Source organism: Mytilus galloprovincialis, chromosome 2 (assembly GCF_965363235.1).
Source record: "Mytilus galloprovincialis chromosome 2, xbMytGall1.hap1.1, whole genome shotgun sequence".
Classification (NCBI taxonomy): domain Eukaryota; kingdom Metazoa; phylum Mollusca; class Bivalvia; order Mytilida; family Mytilidae; genus Mytilus; species Mytilus galloprovincialis.
The window spans coordinates 55219075-55238160 of NC_134839.1; the positions used below are offsets into that span (position 1 = coordinate 55219075).

The 19086-nt window shown below is 32.2% G+C and overlaps 1 protein-coding gene across 6 annotated transcripts in view; it reads left to right on the plus strand.

Moving 5' to 3' along the window:
• The window catches only part of LOC143063875 (aromatic-L-amino-acid decarboxylase-like), a 29808-nt gene that overhangs the window by 6642 nt on the left and 4080 nt on the right, over positions 1–19086 (plus strand). For 4 of the 6 annotated variants that reach the window (XM_076236299.1, XM_076236301.1, XM_076236300.1 and 1 more), the window contains 10 exons: positions 5082–5192; positions 8191–8400; positions 9895–10008; positions 10775–10894; positions 14419–14553; positions 15291–15434; positions 16169–16235; positions 16814–16908; positions 17646–17713; positions 18513–18603. In XM_076236299.1, coding sequence (XP_076092414.1) covers positions 8200–8400; positions 9895–10008; positions 10775–10894; positions 14419–14553; positions 15291–15434; positions 16169–16235; positions 16814–16908; positions 17646–17713; positions 18513–18603 — 1035 coding nt within the window. In that variant the 5' untranslated portion in view covers positions 5082–5192; positions 8191–8199. Of the gene's footprint in view, positions 1–5068; positions 5193–8190; positions 8401–9894; positions 10009–10774; positions 10895–14418; positions 14554–15290; positions 15435–16168; positions 16236–16813; positions 16909–17645; positions 17714–18512; positions 18604–19086 lie in introns of all 6 variants that reach the window. The other 2 variants (XM_076236305.1, XM_076236303.1) reach the window with 2 other exon arrangements.

The window sequence follows — 19086 nt, forward strand, 5'->3', positions numbered from 1 at the left end:
TTTGTCGCCGATCCAACATCCAAGATGGCCGCCAGCAGGGGCTTGGTTTAACATAGGACCCTACGGGAAATGCATACAAATGTCTTCTTTTAGAGGACCACAGAATGGAATAAAACCAAACATAGCATAATTGTTCCTAATGAGATGCTGACCAAGTGTTGTTACTTTGTTGGAAATCCATTATCCAAGATGGCCACCAGGAGGGGGGGGGGGCTTAGTTTAACATAGGACCATATGGGAAATACATACAAATTTCATATTTTAGAGGAGAACCACTGAATTGAATGAAACCATAAATGTTCCTTTCCTAATGAGGTGCTGGCCAAGTATTGTTACTTTCTAGTCAAATTTTATCTTTTTATATGATTTCAAAAACCCAGGTAGAGTCAGGTGAGCGATACAGGCTCTTGAGAGCCTCTAGTTAATATAGTACACTTCTTTTCATTCCTTTGCACATCATCATTTGATTTTCTTCATTTTTATACGCCTGTTTACGGGATGTATAATGGTAAGCATCTGTCCGTCCGTTGGTCATCAACAAGCCGGACATAAACTTGGAAACCCTTCAACCAATTTGCATATAACTTTTGTGAATTGTTTATATCTATTGACATGATCTCCCTTTCGATTTTTATAAATTTTAGATTTTACTTTTCTGAGTTGTGGGGTTTCATTCACTCATTCGCTCATTGCACAGTTGTTTATTATAAACTACTTTTTAATATTAAAGAAGAAGTATTTTCCGTGAATGACCAGGTTAGAGATTCTGGCTCTGAGGAGCCTCTTGTTTAATTTCATCATTTGCTTAAACTTTCAAAGTTACATAAACATGATAAAGGGGAGGCATCTTTCTGTGTCAACAGTTTAATAAGAAAAAACAACACGTCAATGTTTCCTTCTTATTACATTTATAAACATGATAAACAGGTATCTCACTGACGAGTTCAAATATGCTTTCAATCCTAATCTAATGCAAGAAGAAAACAAATCAAGATCTTGCAAACTCTATGTTAATATTTGAACAGTATATTTATAGTTTGAGATTTTGTTATTTAATTTAAATCCAATGTTTACTTTAGGATGTCCTTCAAATTAAAAAAATCAAGAACTTAAAATTCATACTTCAAGTTGGAAGAGGAACAAAATAATGCAGTTTTTGGCATATATCTCAAAAACCAAAGCATTTAGAGCAAATCTGACATGGGTAAAACTATTAATCAGGTCAAGATCTATCTGCCCTGAAATTTTGAGATGAATCCGACAACCCGTTGTTAGGTTGCTGCCCCTGAATTGGTAATTTTAAGGAAATTTTGCTGTTTTTGGTGATTATCTTGAATATTATTATAGATAGAGACTGTTAACAGCAATAATGTTCAGCAAAATAAGATAGACAAAAAAAGTCAACATGACCAAAATGGCCGCCATGGCTAAGAATAGAACATAGGAGTAAATTGCAGTTTTTGGCTTATACTGCAAAAAACAAAACATTTAGAGCAAATCCGATGTGGGGTAAAATTGTTTATTAGGTCAAGATCTATCTGCCCTGAAATTTTCAGATGAATCTGACAATTGTTATTACATGTATTAGGTTGCTGCCCCTGAATTGGTAATTTTAAGGAAATTTTGTCTTTTTGGTTATTATCTTGAATATTATTATAGAAAGAGATAAACTGTAAACAGCAATAATGTACAGCAAAGTAAGACCTAAAAATAAGTCAACATTACCAAAATGATCAATTAACCCCTAAGGAGTTATTGCCCTTTATAGTCAATTTTTTACAATTTTCATAAATTTGTAAATTTTTACAAAATATTTTCCACTGTAACTACTGGCAAAAGTTCATTACAGATAGAGATAATTGTCATCAGCAAAAATGTTCAGTAAAGTAAGATCTACAAACACATCTCCATCACTAAAACACAATTTTTGCCAAAAAACCATATGTGTCCTTAGTTTAATATGCACATAGACCAAGGTGAGTGACACAAGCTCTTAAGAGCCTCTAGTTTTAAAAGATTTAGCTAGGCCCCTTGGAAATATTAAATATATGGAAAATGGCCTTGTTAGCACTCTCACTTGTACAATTCTTGCAAGATTTTCATAAAACTTAAGCTGTAGGTTACAATACACCATTAGATTGTATGGGCGCATCCATTTTATGAGAATAACATGGTTTTCAGAATTAAGAGTATGGCTTATCCTGATTGGTTGATATGTGTGCCTGTTATTTTTTATTATTAGAGACTTCGTGCATTCTGCCTTATGAGGCACAGATTTTTAAGTGCAAAATTGATAGGCATGGGAGATAAGGAAAAATATGTTAAGAAAAGCAACGCAAACCTTTATTTTTTGTACCAAAATATAACTTTTCTGTAATTTTAGCAAGGTTTCATTAAAAAAAAAATCAACTTTCTAAAGTCTGTATCTCAAAAAAGGCTATCATTGTCGCCTATGGGGAAATTAATTGTTTATTTCAATCTGTAGGTTATAAGTAGTAGTATTATAATGGTGGACTATTGACTTTTTTTAATAGAGTTAAGCCCCTTGGAAATATTAAATTGATTGAAAATGGCCTCAACAGCTCTCTCACGGGTACAATTCATGCCAGATTTTTATTAAACTTTTACTATCGGTTAATATTAGCAATATCTTAAACATTTATTTGTAATGGTAGATGATCAAGTTGTTTTATGCCCCTTGGAAATATAAAATATGTGCAATACAGGGATATTGGAACTCTGTTCTTTTATATAATCTATCAGTGCACAAGAAATTAGACTGTTTTCTCCTTTGTTATGCTCATTGTAATCTAAACTGTTCTGATGAATTCAATAAAGATAACTGAAGACTTAAAGTATGGATTGAGATCCCAAAGCAGTTTTAATATACATTTATTTACTGTCTGTGAGGATTTTACTTAAACTTCTGTAAAAGGCTTTTTATTAGCAACCAGCCTTCACAATAAACTTATGAGTCCATAAGCCTGAAGCTCAGTTTTTTGAAAAATTTTAGTTGGATTCTGTTGGCTTGTAAAGAAGAAATTTACAAGCCTGAAAGCATAATTTTACAAGCCAATGATGTAGGACTTGTGGTAAAGCATGAAAACTGAGCAACAATTTGGCCTTCCACAATGAAAAAACCTTTACCATATATTAAGCTTATATCTCTACATCTACATCTACATCTACCATAGCTATGTCATCATCGTCACTCAAAGGTACTTCAATCATATATATGTCAGTGGCGGATCCAGGGGGAGGGTTCTGTGGATTGGAACCCCCCTTTATTTTGGACGATCAATGCATTTGAATGGGAACATATAGTTGGAACCACCCCCCCCCCCCTTGTCCTGGGTTTAGAAGCCCCCCTTTTTAAAATGGCTGGATCCGCCCCTGTATGTCATATATGAAACAAATAGTCTTCTTTGGTCAATTTCAGAATAATAACAAATTTATTCTTATATACATTTACAAATGTATAAAGAAAAAACATACTGAGGTAAAATAAAAAGGAATGATAATTTACATGAAATGTTGTAAAAAATAACATAATTATAGTGAAATAGAATAAGTAAAAAAATTCAGCACAAGATTTGAATGAAAAATCTACAAATGCCAATAATATAAATTAGAATGAAGAACAAACTTTAATATTTAAAGGCCTTATCATCAGTAATAAATATATAAAACGGTAAACCTCACTTTGGTGTTTCTCAAACAGTTATTGGGAAAAAGTGACTCATATAAGGATCTAAAATGGAATTACGTCTACTTTCTTATAACCTAAAGAACTATTTTAATTAGAATTATTATAGATAAGACCATATTGTATAGTATATCCTGTTCACATCTTTGTTTTATCTCAAATAACTTTTGAAATCAGAACTTAAAGATAAAATAATCAAAATTGGATGTCGGATTGGAAGTTGGACTCTTAAAAATCCTTTGCTCTGGAACTTTTATTCGTAATGCTTTATAAGGACAAAAACTCTTTATACAGTATCCTTACATTACTATGTATTTATGTGACAGTTTTTCAGAGTGTAGCTAATTTCTATTCATGGAACATATTGATTTAGCTACTTTGGAAGGAAATCATCTGAAATTAATTACAAATTGAGACCATTTGATTTACCAGCTGAATGTTGTGCTTACAATTATTAAAACAATCTCCACACTCAAAAAAGAAACCAATTTTCATTTTTAATTTATAAATTTTCATTATTGTAAAAATACAACTAATGAATAGTTTCATTGAAAGGTGATAATTATTATACTGTATACCATAATTATAAAGTGGGAGTTTTTTTATAAATGTGTATACATGTTTACTTGAGGTCAAATTATCCAGTTGTTAAGACTATGGATAATGAAACATTTTTATCTGTGTAAGAATGAGTTTTTGTGTATTTTATTTTTACAGTAAATCACATGGTTTACCCTTGTTTCACTTTCAATATTGACATTCTATTCCTTTTAATAGATGAACATGCCAAGTCCCATCTTAAAGTTGGGGTTAAAATAGAATTAGTTCCAATGAACACAGATTCTATGAGGCCAAATTATTCACTTACAAGTTTATAATTCACCAGTGATGCTGCTTAGCTCATTTTGACAAAATTTAACCAAACTGACTGAGATGGTGAATTATTATTTCACTTTTTTTCACTTTCATTAGTAATTCAAGTTTAAAAAAAATCCTTTTCTGATTACTTTTAATAGTTGTTTTTTTTCTGGTAGCTAATGTCCGTTTAAACCGTTTTTTTTAAAAGCCTTTAAAGGTGTTAATATCAAATCGTGTAAAATGCATACAAATAAATAAATACCTATAAAAACAGTTTTTACAATCTTGTTAATTGGTTAGATCGTTAACTTTTTTATTGACATGACTGATCAATTGACAAATAGTGCCAATCACTTTGTGCCATTGATTTTTGGATACATTTTACAAACCAAAATAAAGCCCTGTCATTGATTATGAATTTTATGTCTGATTTTATGCAAGGCTACATTGGTTTAGTATCTTGATTGCTAAAACAACTTTAAGTGCTAATATGTTGTATGATAGTTTTGTTTTGTAGGGAGGGTATGTTTGATTGGATAAGTGGTATATTGATTTGGTTTAATGCATACTATAGGAAAACCATCCCTAGCTGACATTTCAACTGAAGTTTATTTGCTGAGAATTACAGGTAAATAAATTTATGGTCTTTATTTATACGTTTTATTTATCATTAAGTTTTTTTTTTGAATGGGATAAAAATTCATTTTTTTTTTTTAAAAAGCTGTCAAAACTGAAAATGGAAGTAATAAAAGAGAGGCGAAAGATTTCAAAAGGAACCTTCAAACACATAAGTCGAAAATGAACTGACATAATGCCATGGCTATTAACTTTTTTCCCTTCTTATTAAAGGATTTTTTATTAGTTTTACACAGTATTTAAGACATTCAACAACTTTTCTAACAAAGGAAATTGTAAAAGAAATTAAAAAAAGAATATGGTTCTTAGCAGCTATAAATGATAGATGTGTTGAATATGTTGTGTACAAGATGTAAGTTTGTACAGGGCCGTAACAAGCCTCTTTTAATAATGAGGCAAAACAAAAATTTAGGGAGGGGTCTGGGGGCCGCTGAAGGCCCCCAGAAGCTCCGAGAAAAATAACGCAAAATCATGCATTCTGAGCGTTCCACGGACTCTTTCTTACCTTGAAACGCAAGTAATCTTTAGCTATTATTTTGACAATATTCTGGTCTCAAAGCAAAAATAGATTTTTTGTAATTTAAGACTTTTAGGTTTCACTCCTGGGGCAACATTAAAAGACCGATATGTAGGATTTATAGTAAAAATCGTATTTCTCATAATTATTAATACTGGGTCTGTCTGTCTGCTCTTGTCTTGTATTGTGCAAAACTTTGAACATTGATCATTTGTATTTTTTCTATGCATTGACTTTGTGTGCGATTAGGTCCCGTGCACATTTACTCCATATTCCTTTATTTTCTCTCTTTAACACGACTTAATGCAAGTTTAACCCTTCAATGTAAAAGGTCATATGGCAATACATTGGTTTTTTTCAAATGATTTGATACCGGGAAATTGGTGGTCTTTCTTTAATCTAAACCATGTCAGCTATGTAGTTTTACCCACAGGAGCTTGGGTATATGATACAGATATTTTTTTTGATTTTTTTGTTGTTGATTAAAATAGTAAATTTTCTATATTTATAATACATATCTATCACTTCTGTGCATGTCTCACCTATATATAGCTAGTTTCGAGTGATTTAAACGACTCGGAGAAAATACCCAATTTTACAATCCATACTAAGAAAAATTGCCGGTATTTTCTCTGAGTCGTTTAAATCACTCGAAACTAGGTGAGACATGCACAAAAGTGATAGATATGTATTATTAAATAGAAAATTGAATATCTTAATCAACGGAAAAAAAGACAAAAAAATATTTGTATTCTTTTTATTCTTTGATATCAAGTTCAATTATCCATGCAGAAACGACAATTTTTCTGTGTCCAGTATAGCATCGTAGACATTTATAGGAAGATGTGGTGTGAGTGCCAAAGAGACAATTCTCCATCCAAATAACAATTTATAAAAGTAAACCATTATAAGTCAATGTACGGCCTTCAACACGGAGCTAGCCTTGGCTCACACCGAACAAAAAGCTATAAAGGGCCCAAAATTACTAGTGTAAAACCATTCAAACGGGAAAATCAACGGTCTAATCTATATAAAAAACGAGAGCATATTCTTAAAATATTTTCCAACACAATATCTGGACATCGGTGGACATGCAACATTGCACACGTTTACAAATGAAAAACAACACTCAGACTATAGTCATAAAGTAGGACAATAAAAGAACAAAAGACAAACCCGAGACACAGAAGTACAAACAATAAACCAAAAGTAAAATAGAAACATAGATCACAAAAAAATTGCAGGGGCAACATCAGGGAGTGAAGAGAACTTGCTTCTTGCAAGACACTTTCCGTGAAAACAATTTGATATAAATAAAAGACAATTTTTTTTTCATTTTTTTTTTTTTTGGAAATTTCCAGCATGAGGCATTTGCCTCATTTGCCTCAATGTAGTTACGGCCCTGTTGTACAAATTATAATTTGTACAGGGTTTTTGTACAAGTTATAAGTTTTTTGACACTTACCTTCTTGCAACAGGTGATACAGGTGTATGTTATAAAATGTACCAATGTGCAATGTTTTAACTTAAAAAATATATACTTCAACTTAACATTTAGTCCTATTCCCCTTGTCTTCAAACTGGAAATGAGGATACCTGAATGGTTTAAATTCTATTTTTATTTTTTTCCTTATACCAAATTCATATCCATACAAAATCTTTGTGTGGTCTTATAATGTTTTTGTATCAATGCTCAGTAATAGACTGTATCATGAAGTTCCGAAAATATGACAGAAATATGCGAAGCAAAAGAATGTGTGCTCACATCATCCATTTTTGTTCAGCAGGTCATAAAACACTGATAACTTGTACAAAAAATCTGTACAAATTATAATTTGTACAACATTACAACTTGTACACAACACATACATCAATGATATAGCTATTTATTGACAATGAGACTATGAAATAATTTTTTTAGACTTACCAAAAATTTGCCGTCAGGATTCAACTCCAAAAATGAAATAAACCAGATAGATATAAGTAAAGACAACTTTTGATCAGATTCCTAATTTCAGTACTTGAACATGTGGTGTGATGCTATATTGCTTGAATATAATGCATTCTATAATGATTTTAGCAATATTTTTTTGTAAAAGTTACTGCTTGAAATTCCCAGTTTATCTTGAGGTTTATAAATTTTGAGGGAGGACTGCTAGGTCATTAGTAGATAAAAACTTTTCATTTTTGTATCTCTTTGATGAAATATAAAATATAACATCTAGGTCTATTATTTCCAGCTTCTTTTTATAAGGTCAGTTTTTGGGGAACCACAAGTGGAAGTTAGATAATATTTGGTATGTGGTTGTATTTATAGCATAGGCACATCTCATTTCCATGGAGGTTATTTGGCATCGCTCCCTCAGTCATGATCTATTGACCTTAAAACTTTTGCTCAGTTTACATTTATAGGTCAGTTTAAATGACATATATGTGTTTTTGGTTAAATTCATTATTGTCATATTCTTAACAGGCTTTAAAGATGGATCCAGAGGAGTTCAGAAAGAGAGGGAAACAGATGATAGATTATGTAGCAGACTATCTGGAGAATATTCGTGATCGTAGACCATATCCTGAAGTTGAACCGGGATATATCAAGGAGTTATTACCAGACCATGCCCCAAACAAACCAGATAAATGGGACGATGTTTTCTCAGATATAGAAAGAGTTATCATGCCTGGGGTCAGTTTAACATACTGTGGATTCATTAATATTCATGGGATACCAATTTAGTAGATTTGGTTGGTACAGGAGAATCACAAATTTAAATGTTCAAATAACAAATTTTCTAAGGGGTTTTATGTAGACTTTACCAAAACCACAAAATTAAATATCCACGAATATGCAATTTTTCCTCAAACCACAAAACAAGGTACCCACGAAAATAATTGAATCCACAGTATTCCTTATTGGATAATATAAAAGATGTATTTCAAATGATGAATGATTTCAGAAAATAGTTTTTTTCTGTCTAAGACAAACTGAAAACAGGTTCAGTGTGGTGGTAAAGTACAAGGCAGGATCTTTTTATTCATTTATTTAAGACTCATGTTCTCTTTCTAAACAAGCATTTTTTTGGCCACTGGTTGTGACGCCACGGTTTAAAAACATTCATCTATCCATCTATTTTTTTAGTAAAGTACAGCAACAGATATTACATAGAAATTTTCTATTATAATTAGGATTTTGGATACCCTAACATCAAGTATCATGGTTGTAATATGTCTCATTCATGTGATATTGATGGTTTTGTAACAACCCTCTGTGGATATCAATAATCATTGTATGAATGTATGAGAAAAACAATTAATTCATTCATTGGGAAAGCAATTAATTTTGATATTTTAGACCCATAATGGATCTAAAGATCTGTGAAAATTGTTACTGTAATTTCTGAAATCTGACACACTTGTAACATTGCATATGAATAAACAGCTTCAAGATATTGAATTTTATTGGCAATTGCAAACATTATTTCATCAATTTTAAAGTTAGTTTAACATTGTGTTTCACTAAGCATTAATATTGAAATATAGTCATTGTATTTAAATACTTGCTAACATTGGTCTTGAAGTGTACAGCTAGAAATTAGATGGATACAGAGCTGATGAGGGCCAGGGTACTTGTCAATTTTCTTGTCCACGATCCTTAGCATAAATGTATATAAAAAACTGGTTACCTAATTAATACACAGTGGGCTAATTATTACTAAATAGTTAATGAGAGTTTCTTGTAGTTTATGAGGAAATGGGGATTGGAATGCCTTCTCTATTTTATTAAAGCAATTGCCTTTATGCCATAGTGTTTGGACATCTTTGTGACGCAAGTAGAGACTGCCCATATCAAGCCATAGTATTTTGTTAAACAGGCTCCTGGTCTGTCATTTTTAAACACCTATGTATGTTTTCTAATGCAATAAATAGCTTGAAACTTTGGAAAAAGTTAGTGGATTTAAGAAGTTTCAGCATATGTTCTTGTAGACGTATTTTTTAGAAAAATGTCAAATCCCTTTCTGATATGATCATTTTAAGTAATAATAAAGAATCAGACAGAAATGCAGAATTCAGCATTACATGTGTCATGTACATAACAGTATCTGAAAATTTAAGGGGTGTAGGGAGGGGCTGTATAGATCAGGGAGAATGATATTTATTATTACACTTCTTTGGATTTCAGGTAACCCATTGGCATTCTCCACAATTTCATGCCTATTTTTCAACTGGAAACTCATACCCAGCTATTGTAGCAGACATATTATCAGATGCTATTGGTTGTATTGGATTTTCATGGGTAGGTCAAGTTATACAAAGGACTGAGAATATATCAATAAACAATGTTTTGATAGTTTCAGACATGATTTTATAATTCTAAATATAAAGTTTGATTTTATGAATGGATTGAATAAGCATTACGATCAATATTTAATATTTTAGCAAAGAAGTAAATTTTATATTCATTTCAAACATCAGATGAATTTGATGAATCATTCCATGCTTATTTTCAAGATCATTTAGAATTAATCAGTTAATTAGAGGACAAATTTTATTTGTTAAAGTTTATAAATAATCATTTGTTTAAAAAATTAGATTTAACTGATAAATGATTCCATGCTTATTTTCAAGATCATTTGCTAGTAAAATTAGAAAAAATATAATTTACCAAATGTTTAATCCCTTGTCAAACTGCTATATGGCCTCAGAACACAATTATTCCACTCAATTGGTTGCAATGCATTTCTTGGTAATAGTAAAATTGAATAAAAAAAATTGCACCGTGTCAAACATTATATAGATTTAACTTTGTATAGACTCTTATTATGTGAATGAAATATGCTTGTCCCAGGACAATCTATCAGTGCTTTTTCTTTTCAGAGCCATATAAACATGCCAATAAATGACGAATGCTAATTTCTACCCTACTTTCATCACTAATTTTAGTCAAGGTGTTAGGTACCACCTTAACATGGTAAATGTAATTAGAAAATTAAATTATTTTATGACTTTCATTTTGATTATTTCATAATTCAAACCAGTTACCTACTGTTTTGCCATTTTAGGCCTCAAGTCCTGCCTGTACAGAACTAGAGATGGTTGTGATGGATTGGCTAGGCAAGATGTTAGATCTACCACAAGATTTCCTCTTCTGTTCTGGAGGAAAAGGAGGGGGAGTAATTCAGGTTGGATTGATTTTCTTATTGTGTGGTCTTGGGAGAGGACACTGAGTGATTTGTCAATTTATGACCTTGGTTAAGTTCTAGTAATTTTATAATCTAGACAATGCTGGGAGAAAAGAGATTATGCTCTCATGATGATGCCTCTTTATGGCTATTTATGAAATTTTACTATTCTTAATGGATTTTAAAAGGAATGATTTTATTATATATCCCCTGGTTTAACCATTTATTTAAGGGGGTAGACCTTGGTTCAGGGAGATAACTCTTTAAATCAGTTATGCGCTTGTAACAGTCAAGTTTTGTCAATGAATTTTAAGCATTTACCCGAAACAGATTCAAAATAATCTTTGTATCCTAGAAGCTTAGAACATATTTATGAAAATGGCTGACTCAAACGTACTGATGAATTTAACAGTTATTTCCCTTAACCTAGGTCTACCTCCTTAATATATCTCTTTTGAGGGAATATAAAATAGGAAAGGCATTGAATCAGCTACATCTTTAATTCATTGATATTTAATGTAAAATGTGCATTGCCATTAAAGTTTACCATCAGTGAATTTATTTTGAAAGCTTGCATGATGAACATAATTTCTCATGTAACACAATTATCATGTATGAATGTAGACGTTATTTAATTTTATGTAAGACTATTTTAAAGTATATTATTGGTTTTTAGCTCACCTGGCCGAAAGGCCAAGTGAGCTTTTCTCATCACTTGGCGTCCGTCGTCGTTGTCCGTCGTCGTCGTCCTGCGTTAACTTTTACAAAAATCTTCTCCTCTGAAACTACTGGGCCAAATTTAACCAAACTTGGCCACAATCATCATTGGGGTATCTAGTTAAAAAAATGTGTCCGGTGACCCGGCCAACCAACCAAGATGGCCGCCATGGCTAAAAATAGCACATAGGGGTAAAATGCAGTTTTTGGCTTATAACTCAAAAACCAAAGCATTTAGAGCAAATCTGACAATATTGTTCATCAGGTCAAGATCTATCTGCCCTGAAATTTTCAGATGAATCGGACATTTCGTTGTTGGGTTGCTGCCCCTGAAATGGTAATTTTAAGGAAATTTTGCTGTTTTTGGTTATTATCTTGAATATTATTATAGATAGAGATAAACTGTAAACAGCAATAATGTTCAGCAAAGTAAGATCTACAAATAAGTCAACATGACCAAAATGGTCAGTTGACCACTTAAGGAGTAATTGCCCTTTATAGTCAATTTTTAACCATTTTTCGTAAATCTTAGTAATCTTTTAGAAAAATCTTCTCCTCTGAAACTACTGGGCCAAATTTAACCAAACTTGGCCATAATCATCATTGAGGTATCTTGTTTAAAAAATGTGTCCGGTGCCCCGCCCAACCAACCAAGATGGCCGTCATGGCTAAAAATAGAACATAGGGGTAAAATGCAGTTTTTGGCTTATAACTCAAAAACCAAAGCATTTAGAGCAAATCTGACAATATTGTTCATCAGGTCAAGATCTATCTGCCCTGAAATTTTCAGATGAATCGGACATTCCGTTGTTGGGTTGCTGCCCCTGAAATGGTAATTTTAAGGAAATTTTGCTGTTTTTGGTTATTATCTTGAATATTATTATAGATAGAGATAAACTGTAAACAGCAATAATGTTCATCAAAGTAAGATCTACAAATAAGTCAACATGACCAAAATGGTCAGTTGACCACTTAAGGAGTAATTGCCCTTTATAGTCAATTTTTAACCATTTTTCGTAAATCTTAGTAATCTTTTAGAAAAATCTTCTCCTCTGAAACTACTGGGCCAAATTTAACCAAACTTGGCCATAATCATCATTGAGGTATCTTGTTTAAAAAATGTGTCCGGTGCCCCGCCCAACCAACCAAGATGGCCGTCATGGCTAAAAATAGAACATAGGGGTAAAATGCAGTTTTTGGCTTATAACTCAAAAACCAAAGCATTTAGAGCAAATCTGACAAGGGTAAAATTGTTCATCAGGTCAAGATCTATCTGCCCTGAAATTTTCAGATGAATCGGACATTCCGTTGTTGGGTTGCTGCCCCTGAAATGGTAATTTTAAGGAAATTTTGCTGTTTTTGGTTATTATCTTGAATATTATTATAGATAGAGATAAACTGTAAACAGCAATAATGTTCATCAAAGTAAGATCTACAAATAAGTCAACATGACCAAAATGGTCAGTTGACCACTTTAGGAGTTATTGCCCTTTATAGTCAATTTTTAACCATTTTTCGTAAATCTTAGTAATCTTTTAGAAAAATCTTCTCCTCTGAAACTACTGGGCCAAATTTAACCAAACTTGGCCATAATCATCATTTGGGTATCTAGTTAAAAAAATGTGTCCGGTGACCCGGCCAACCAACCAAGATGGCGGCCATGGCTAAAAATAGAACATAGGGGTAAAATGCAGTTTTTGGCTTATAACTCAAAAACCAAAGCATTTAGAGCAAATCTGACATGCGGTAAAATTGTTTTTATCAGGTCAAGATCTATCTGCCCTGAAATTTTCAGATGAATCGGACATTCCGTTGTTGGGTTGCTGCCCCTGAAATGGTAATTTTAAGGAAATTTTGCTGTTTTTGGTTATAACCTTGAATATTATTATAGATAAAGATAAACTGTAAACAACAATAATGTTCAGCAAAGTAAGATCTACAAATAAGTCAATATGACCAAAATGGTCAGTTGACCACTTTAGGAGTTATTGCCCTTTATAGTCAATTTTTAACCATTTTTCGTAAATCTTAGTAATCTTTTAGAAAAATCTTCTCCTCTGAAACTACTGGGCCAAATTTAACCAAACTTAGCCATAATCATCATAGGGGTATCTAGTTAAAAAAATGTGTCCGGTAACTCGGCCAACAAACCAAGATGGCCACCATGGCTAAAAATAGAACATGGGGGTAAAATGCAGTTTTTGGCTTATAACTCAAAAACCAAAGCATTTAGAGCAAATCTGACAATATTGTTCATCAGGTCAAGATCTATCTGCCCTGGAATTTTCAGATGAATCTGACAACCTGTTGTTAGGTTGCTGCCCCTGAATTGGTAATTTTGAGGAAATTTTGCTGTTTTTTTGTTATTATCTTGAATATTATTATAGATAGAGATAAACTGTAAACAGCAATAATGTACAGCAAAGTAAGAACTAAAAATAAGTCAGTATGACCAAAATAGTCAATTGACCCCCTAAGGAGTTATTGCCCTTCATAGTCAATTTTTAACAATTTTCTTAAAATTTGAAGATTTTCAATAACATTTTCCACAGAAAGTACTGTTATAGATAGAGATAATTGTAAGCAGCAAGAATGTTTAGTAAAGTAAGATCTACAAACACATCACCATCACCAAAACACAATTTTGTCATGAATCCATCTGTGTCCATTGTTTAATATTCACATAGACCAAGGTGAGCGACACAGGCTCTTTAGAGCCTCTAGTTTTTTCTCTTTTTTAATATTTTCTTGATAAAGTCAAATTTTGAGATTTTCAGTTTGAGAACTTATCTTTTCCATATTTTCAGGGCACAGCAAGTGAAGCAACATTAGTGGCTTTGTTGTCAGCGAGAACCAAGATGATCAGGAAATTATTAGAGACTGGAGATTACAAAGATCAGGGACAAATTATGCCAAAACTCATAGCTTACTGCTCTGATCAGGTTTGTCATAGCAATAATGTGATGCCTACTGCTAATGTATACGGGATGGAGTTGACATTGACATGGGAGATTACTCTTCCAAAACTTGCATGATTAAAAACCTTATTCAGGTTTCAAGTTTGAATAATTACATTAGATGTATGTTTCATTATAATGCATTATTCTGAATGGCTACACTGCAATCTCGCGTTATTCCTTAAGCAATTGCATAACACAATCAAATATCATTCATGATGACACGAGGTCCCACAATAAAGTGCACAGGTAAATGAATAAAAACTTGATAAAAATCGTGATTTCATGATCCTAGCTAAAAAATGTAATTATAAGTATTGAATGCTTCTTTTTGTAACTTCATAGGGTTGTAAAAGTGTTTAGCGTGCACACATTTTTAGAATGAAGTGCTTCCACGCTTCATACAAAATGTACTTCGGTGAAAGCTTTTACACCCAAATGAAGTTACAAAAAGAAGCATTCAATTCTTCAATAGTCTTTAAGTTTGGTTGAAAAAAGTTGACTGAATGGAATTTGCAGATCAAGAGTTTTATGATTTTTAGGTCAAACATTTACTGTTGGGGTGTGAAAAAAGGAGAAAGTTTTGTGATTCTTGTATGGCAAATAAATTTGAAATGTAATCAGTATGAAAATTTATTTGAGAGTTAAAAAAGCTCTCTGACTGACTGTCTGAATTATCATTAAGAATATAGTCATATTATTGTATTTAAATTTTGTTGTAGAGTCATTCATCTGTTGAAAGAGCTGGTTTGATTGGTTGTGTAAAGATGAGAGAAATCCCAGCAGACGACAGTGGTGCAATGAGAGGCAGCAACCTAAAACTAGCCATTGAAAAAGATAAATCGAAAGGACTTGTTCCTTTCTTTGTAAGTTTACCAATTGGAAAGATGAACAATGTGTTTAAATACTTAAACAAAGGGAGAAATTGTGAGGTTCACGTAGGGTCAAAAACGACTTGCGACCTCTGGGCTTTTGAGAGGCGACTTACGACCTGAGGGCCTTCTAAAAACGATGAATTTAAAGCGACCTTACGACCTGAGGGGGTACCCTGTGGGAGCCTCAAGTGTAGTAGTCCAGTTGATAACGTAAAATTATAGCTACCTCAATCTTTGTTCAGTTTAGCCTTAATATAATATAATAATGTCATAACATTTGTTAAATCTGTTTGCATATTGACTATTAAACACATTTATGACAAGATACACTGCGCTTAGTAAATCTGATGATGTGCAATATGAATTAATTAATGCTTTAAACTTAATTTATTGTTATCTGCAAAATTATTTTTAGAAACAGATAGAAGTGGTTTATTTTGTATGTACATACTGAGTGTTAATGTTGAGAAGTACATTTGATAAGTGCTCACCTCCTCCAAAATGATCTTGGATGTACTAGTTTGAAACTAGTATTTGTCTGAGCGCTTGTAAAAACAAAACAGAATATTATAATGGATACAATTAATGACTGCATTAAACTGAAACCACAGAAGCCGTTTGAATTACTCAAAAATCCACTTCTTCTCGATATTTATAAAATTCTTGGTGAAGGAGACCTTAAACTTCATTTGAAAATATTTACAATATTTTTTCATTTTCTGCAGGTTTGTGCTACTTTAGGAACTACACCATCATGTGCCTTTGATAATATCTTAGAAGTAGGTCCTTTATGTAAGTATTCATATTAATGTTTAGCTCACCTGGCCCCAAGGGCCAAGTGAGTTATTCTCATCACTTGGTGTCCATATTCGTCTTTAATTTTTCACATTTTGAACTTCTTCTAGAGAACCACTGAATGGAATGAAACCAAACATGGCATGAATGTTTCTTATTAAGTGCTGACCAAGTGTTGTTACTTTGATGCAGATCCATCATCCAAGAGGGGGGCTTAGCTTAACATAGGACCCTATGGGAAATACATACAAATGTCTTCTTTTAGAGAACCAATGAATAGAATGGAATCAAACATAGCTTAAATGTTTCTTATAAAGTGCTGGCCAAGTGTTGTTACTTAAAAGCCAAGCCATCATCTAAGATGGCCACCAGCGGAGGACTTAGTTTAACATAGGACCGTAAGGGAAATACATACAAATGAATAGAAAGGAATCAAACTAAGAAATGTGAATTCAATTATAGATAAAGAAAATCCATGTTTGCTATCAACTTGAAAGCTCATTTCTTGATGATATTCACCACTTCAAATTATGCATCTTTTCTTTGTTTTAAATGAATTATATATTAAATTTAAGGTAAAGAAGAGGATATTTGGATGCATATAGATGCTGCATATGCAGGGAGTTCGTTTATTTGTCCAGAATTCAGGCCAATGTTAAACGGTATAGAGGTCAGTAGTTAATTTAGTTATCCTGTTTATAGTTATCTCTTCCTAATCATTTGAGAGAAAAAATTACATACAGTTTTAATAGTACATGAGTGCATTTCCTTTTCTTTTTTTATCTCATTGTTTTTTTTTTTGTAGTTTCTTTTATTAAAGGCAAAACATAAGCTTTGCTATCATAATATGTGCAGTTATGCATTTAAAGATTTTGTATGGATCAAATGATTTTTGTGAGGTAAAAATCTTACAGAGACAGGTGGAAATAAAGATGTGAAAAGAAAATATTTTAATTATTTGTTATTACTTATGATGGAAAATTTTCATTTCATCAATTTTTGGCTCTAGCATGTCTAGAGAAACCTACTTCCGGTTTGCCGATACTGAAATATCACAAATATTTTAATCTCACTTTTCTCAGGGAATTACTTTTTATTTGATAATCAGTTTGACACTGAAGCTTTTTCCTATCTGTCAGACAACTACTTAGTTTTCCGAAATTCTTAATTCCATACTGGGTACTCTTAGCAGGACAATACATGCATTCTTGTTTATAATCTGCTCACAATGGCTTAATTTTATTGCAATATTCTATAAACTACACAAAAATGTGACCCTGATGTCCGTAAGAAATAACAAATTCTTATTTCCATTTTATGATGTTAGCTACCTGCTTTGAGGAGCATAGCAGATACTTTTTTATCAACAGCACAATTTTTATTTTCATTTTTGTGATTCTGTTTCAGTATGCCATGTCATTTAACTTCAACCCACATAAATGGTTAATGGTCAACTTTGATTGTTCAGCTATGTGGTAAGTATTATTCTATAATTTTGGATGTAACACATCTTCTGATTGGCTGACATTGTTTTGTTTATCAGCTCATAGACATAATTTTGTCATGTGACCCTGATGTCATCAACATTTTTTCATGGTTTACTATGGTTTAAAGTGGAATTTATTTTCATATTACAATTCAGTATGACACTATAATAAAAATGAATGATATATAACAAAGCAAGTATTGGTTTTGTATTTCATTAAACAGACTGGTTTTAAGCTTTAAAGGGATTTTGGTTGACAATAGATTTAATAAATCGTGGCTTATTCATTTACAGTCAACACTTTGGTTGTGGTTTGAGCCTTTTCCTGTGACACCTATTGCTGAGGCATTTGGACACCCCCTCCTGACCTAAAAATTAAAAAAAAATATTAATAATGGCTTTAAAGTGGAGATTTAGATTAAACATGGACTATAAAAGTCATAGTGTTGTGACCTGCAAATATCCCCCTTTAGACAGGTTTCAGTGTTCAAGCAGCATTAGTTTCAACAGGTTTTCACTTTCTCGATGGTGTATTATGTATACTTATTATCTCCTTTAAAAACAGGTGTATGTGAAAGTTATTTTTAAGGGGTAAAATTTGTATACATCAAATCTGAAAGCTTGAATGTTTGTACAACCAAACACTTATCAAAGTATGACTACACCAAAAATCATGCAAAACTTTCTTTATGAGTAGAAAAGCAGTCAAATTATTATTTTTGATGTTTTTTTAAAATGCTTAATGTATAAAAAAACACATATATTCCACAGCATTGTTTATATTGTAGGGTAAAAGACAGCCAGTTAGTGAGTGATGCATTTAATGTAGATCCACTGTATTTAAAACATGATCACCAAGGAAAAATTCCTGATTACAGGGTAAGTGTCATACATTTGTCTTTTTGTGTAATTGTTCATACTCCACTCGAACGTGCACATTCTGTACTTCCTTGTACATGAATGTCTGCTCATGCCCATATTACAATGTGAATAATACAGTAACTGTATCACACTTACTGGTAATTGAACATGTAATATTTAATGATAAGTAAACATTTGCAAAAAGAAAAATGTATATCATATCTCTCTCTGGGAGTGAAGGCTATATTGCCTTCACCTTGTTCTTCTGTCTATCTTTTTTCATCTTTTATTTTCTGCAATGCAAGCTGCTGTTGGACGAGAGAACAAAGATTGGTTACCTCAAAACTAAAATTGGGTAGGTTAGCATGTCTTCATGCAGAATGTTATTTTGGTAGATAGCACAAGTAAAAACAAGAATGTGTCAATAGCACAAGGATGCCCCACTTGCACTATCATTTTCTATGTTCAGTGGACCGTGAAATTTGATGGATGGAATGATGA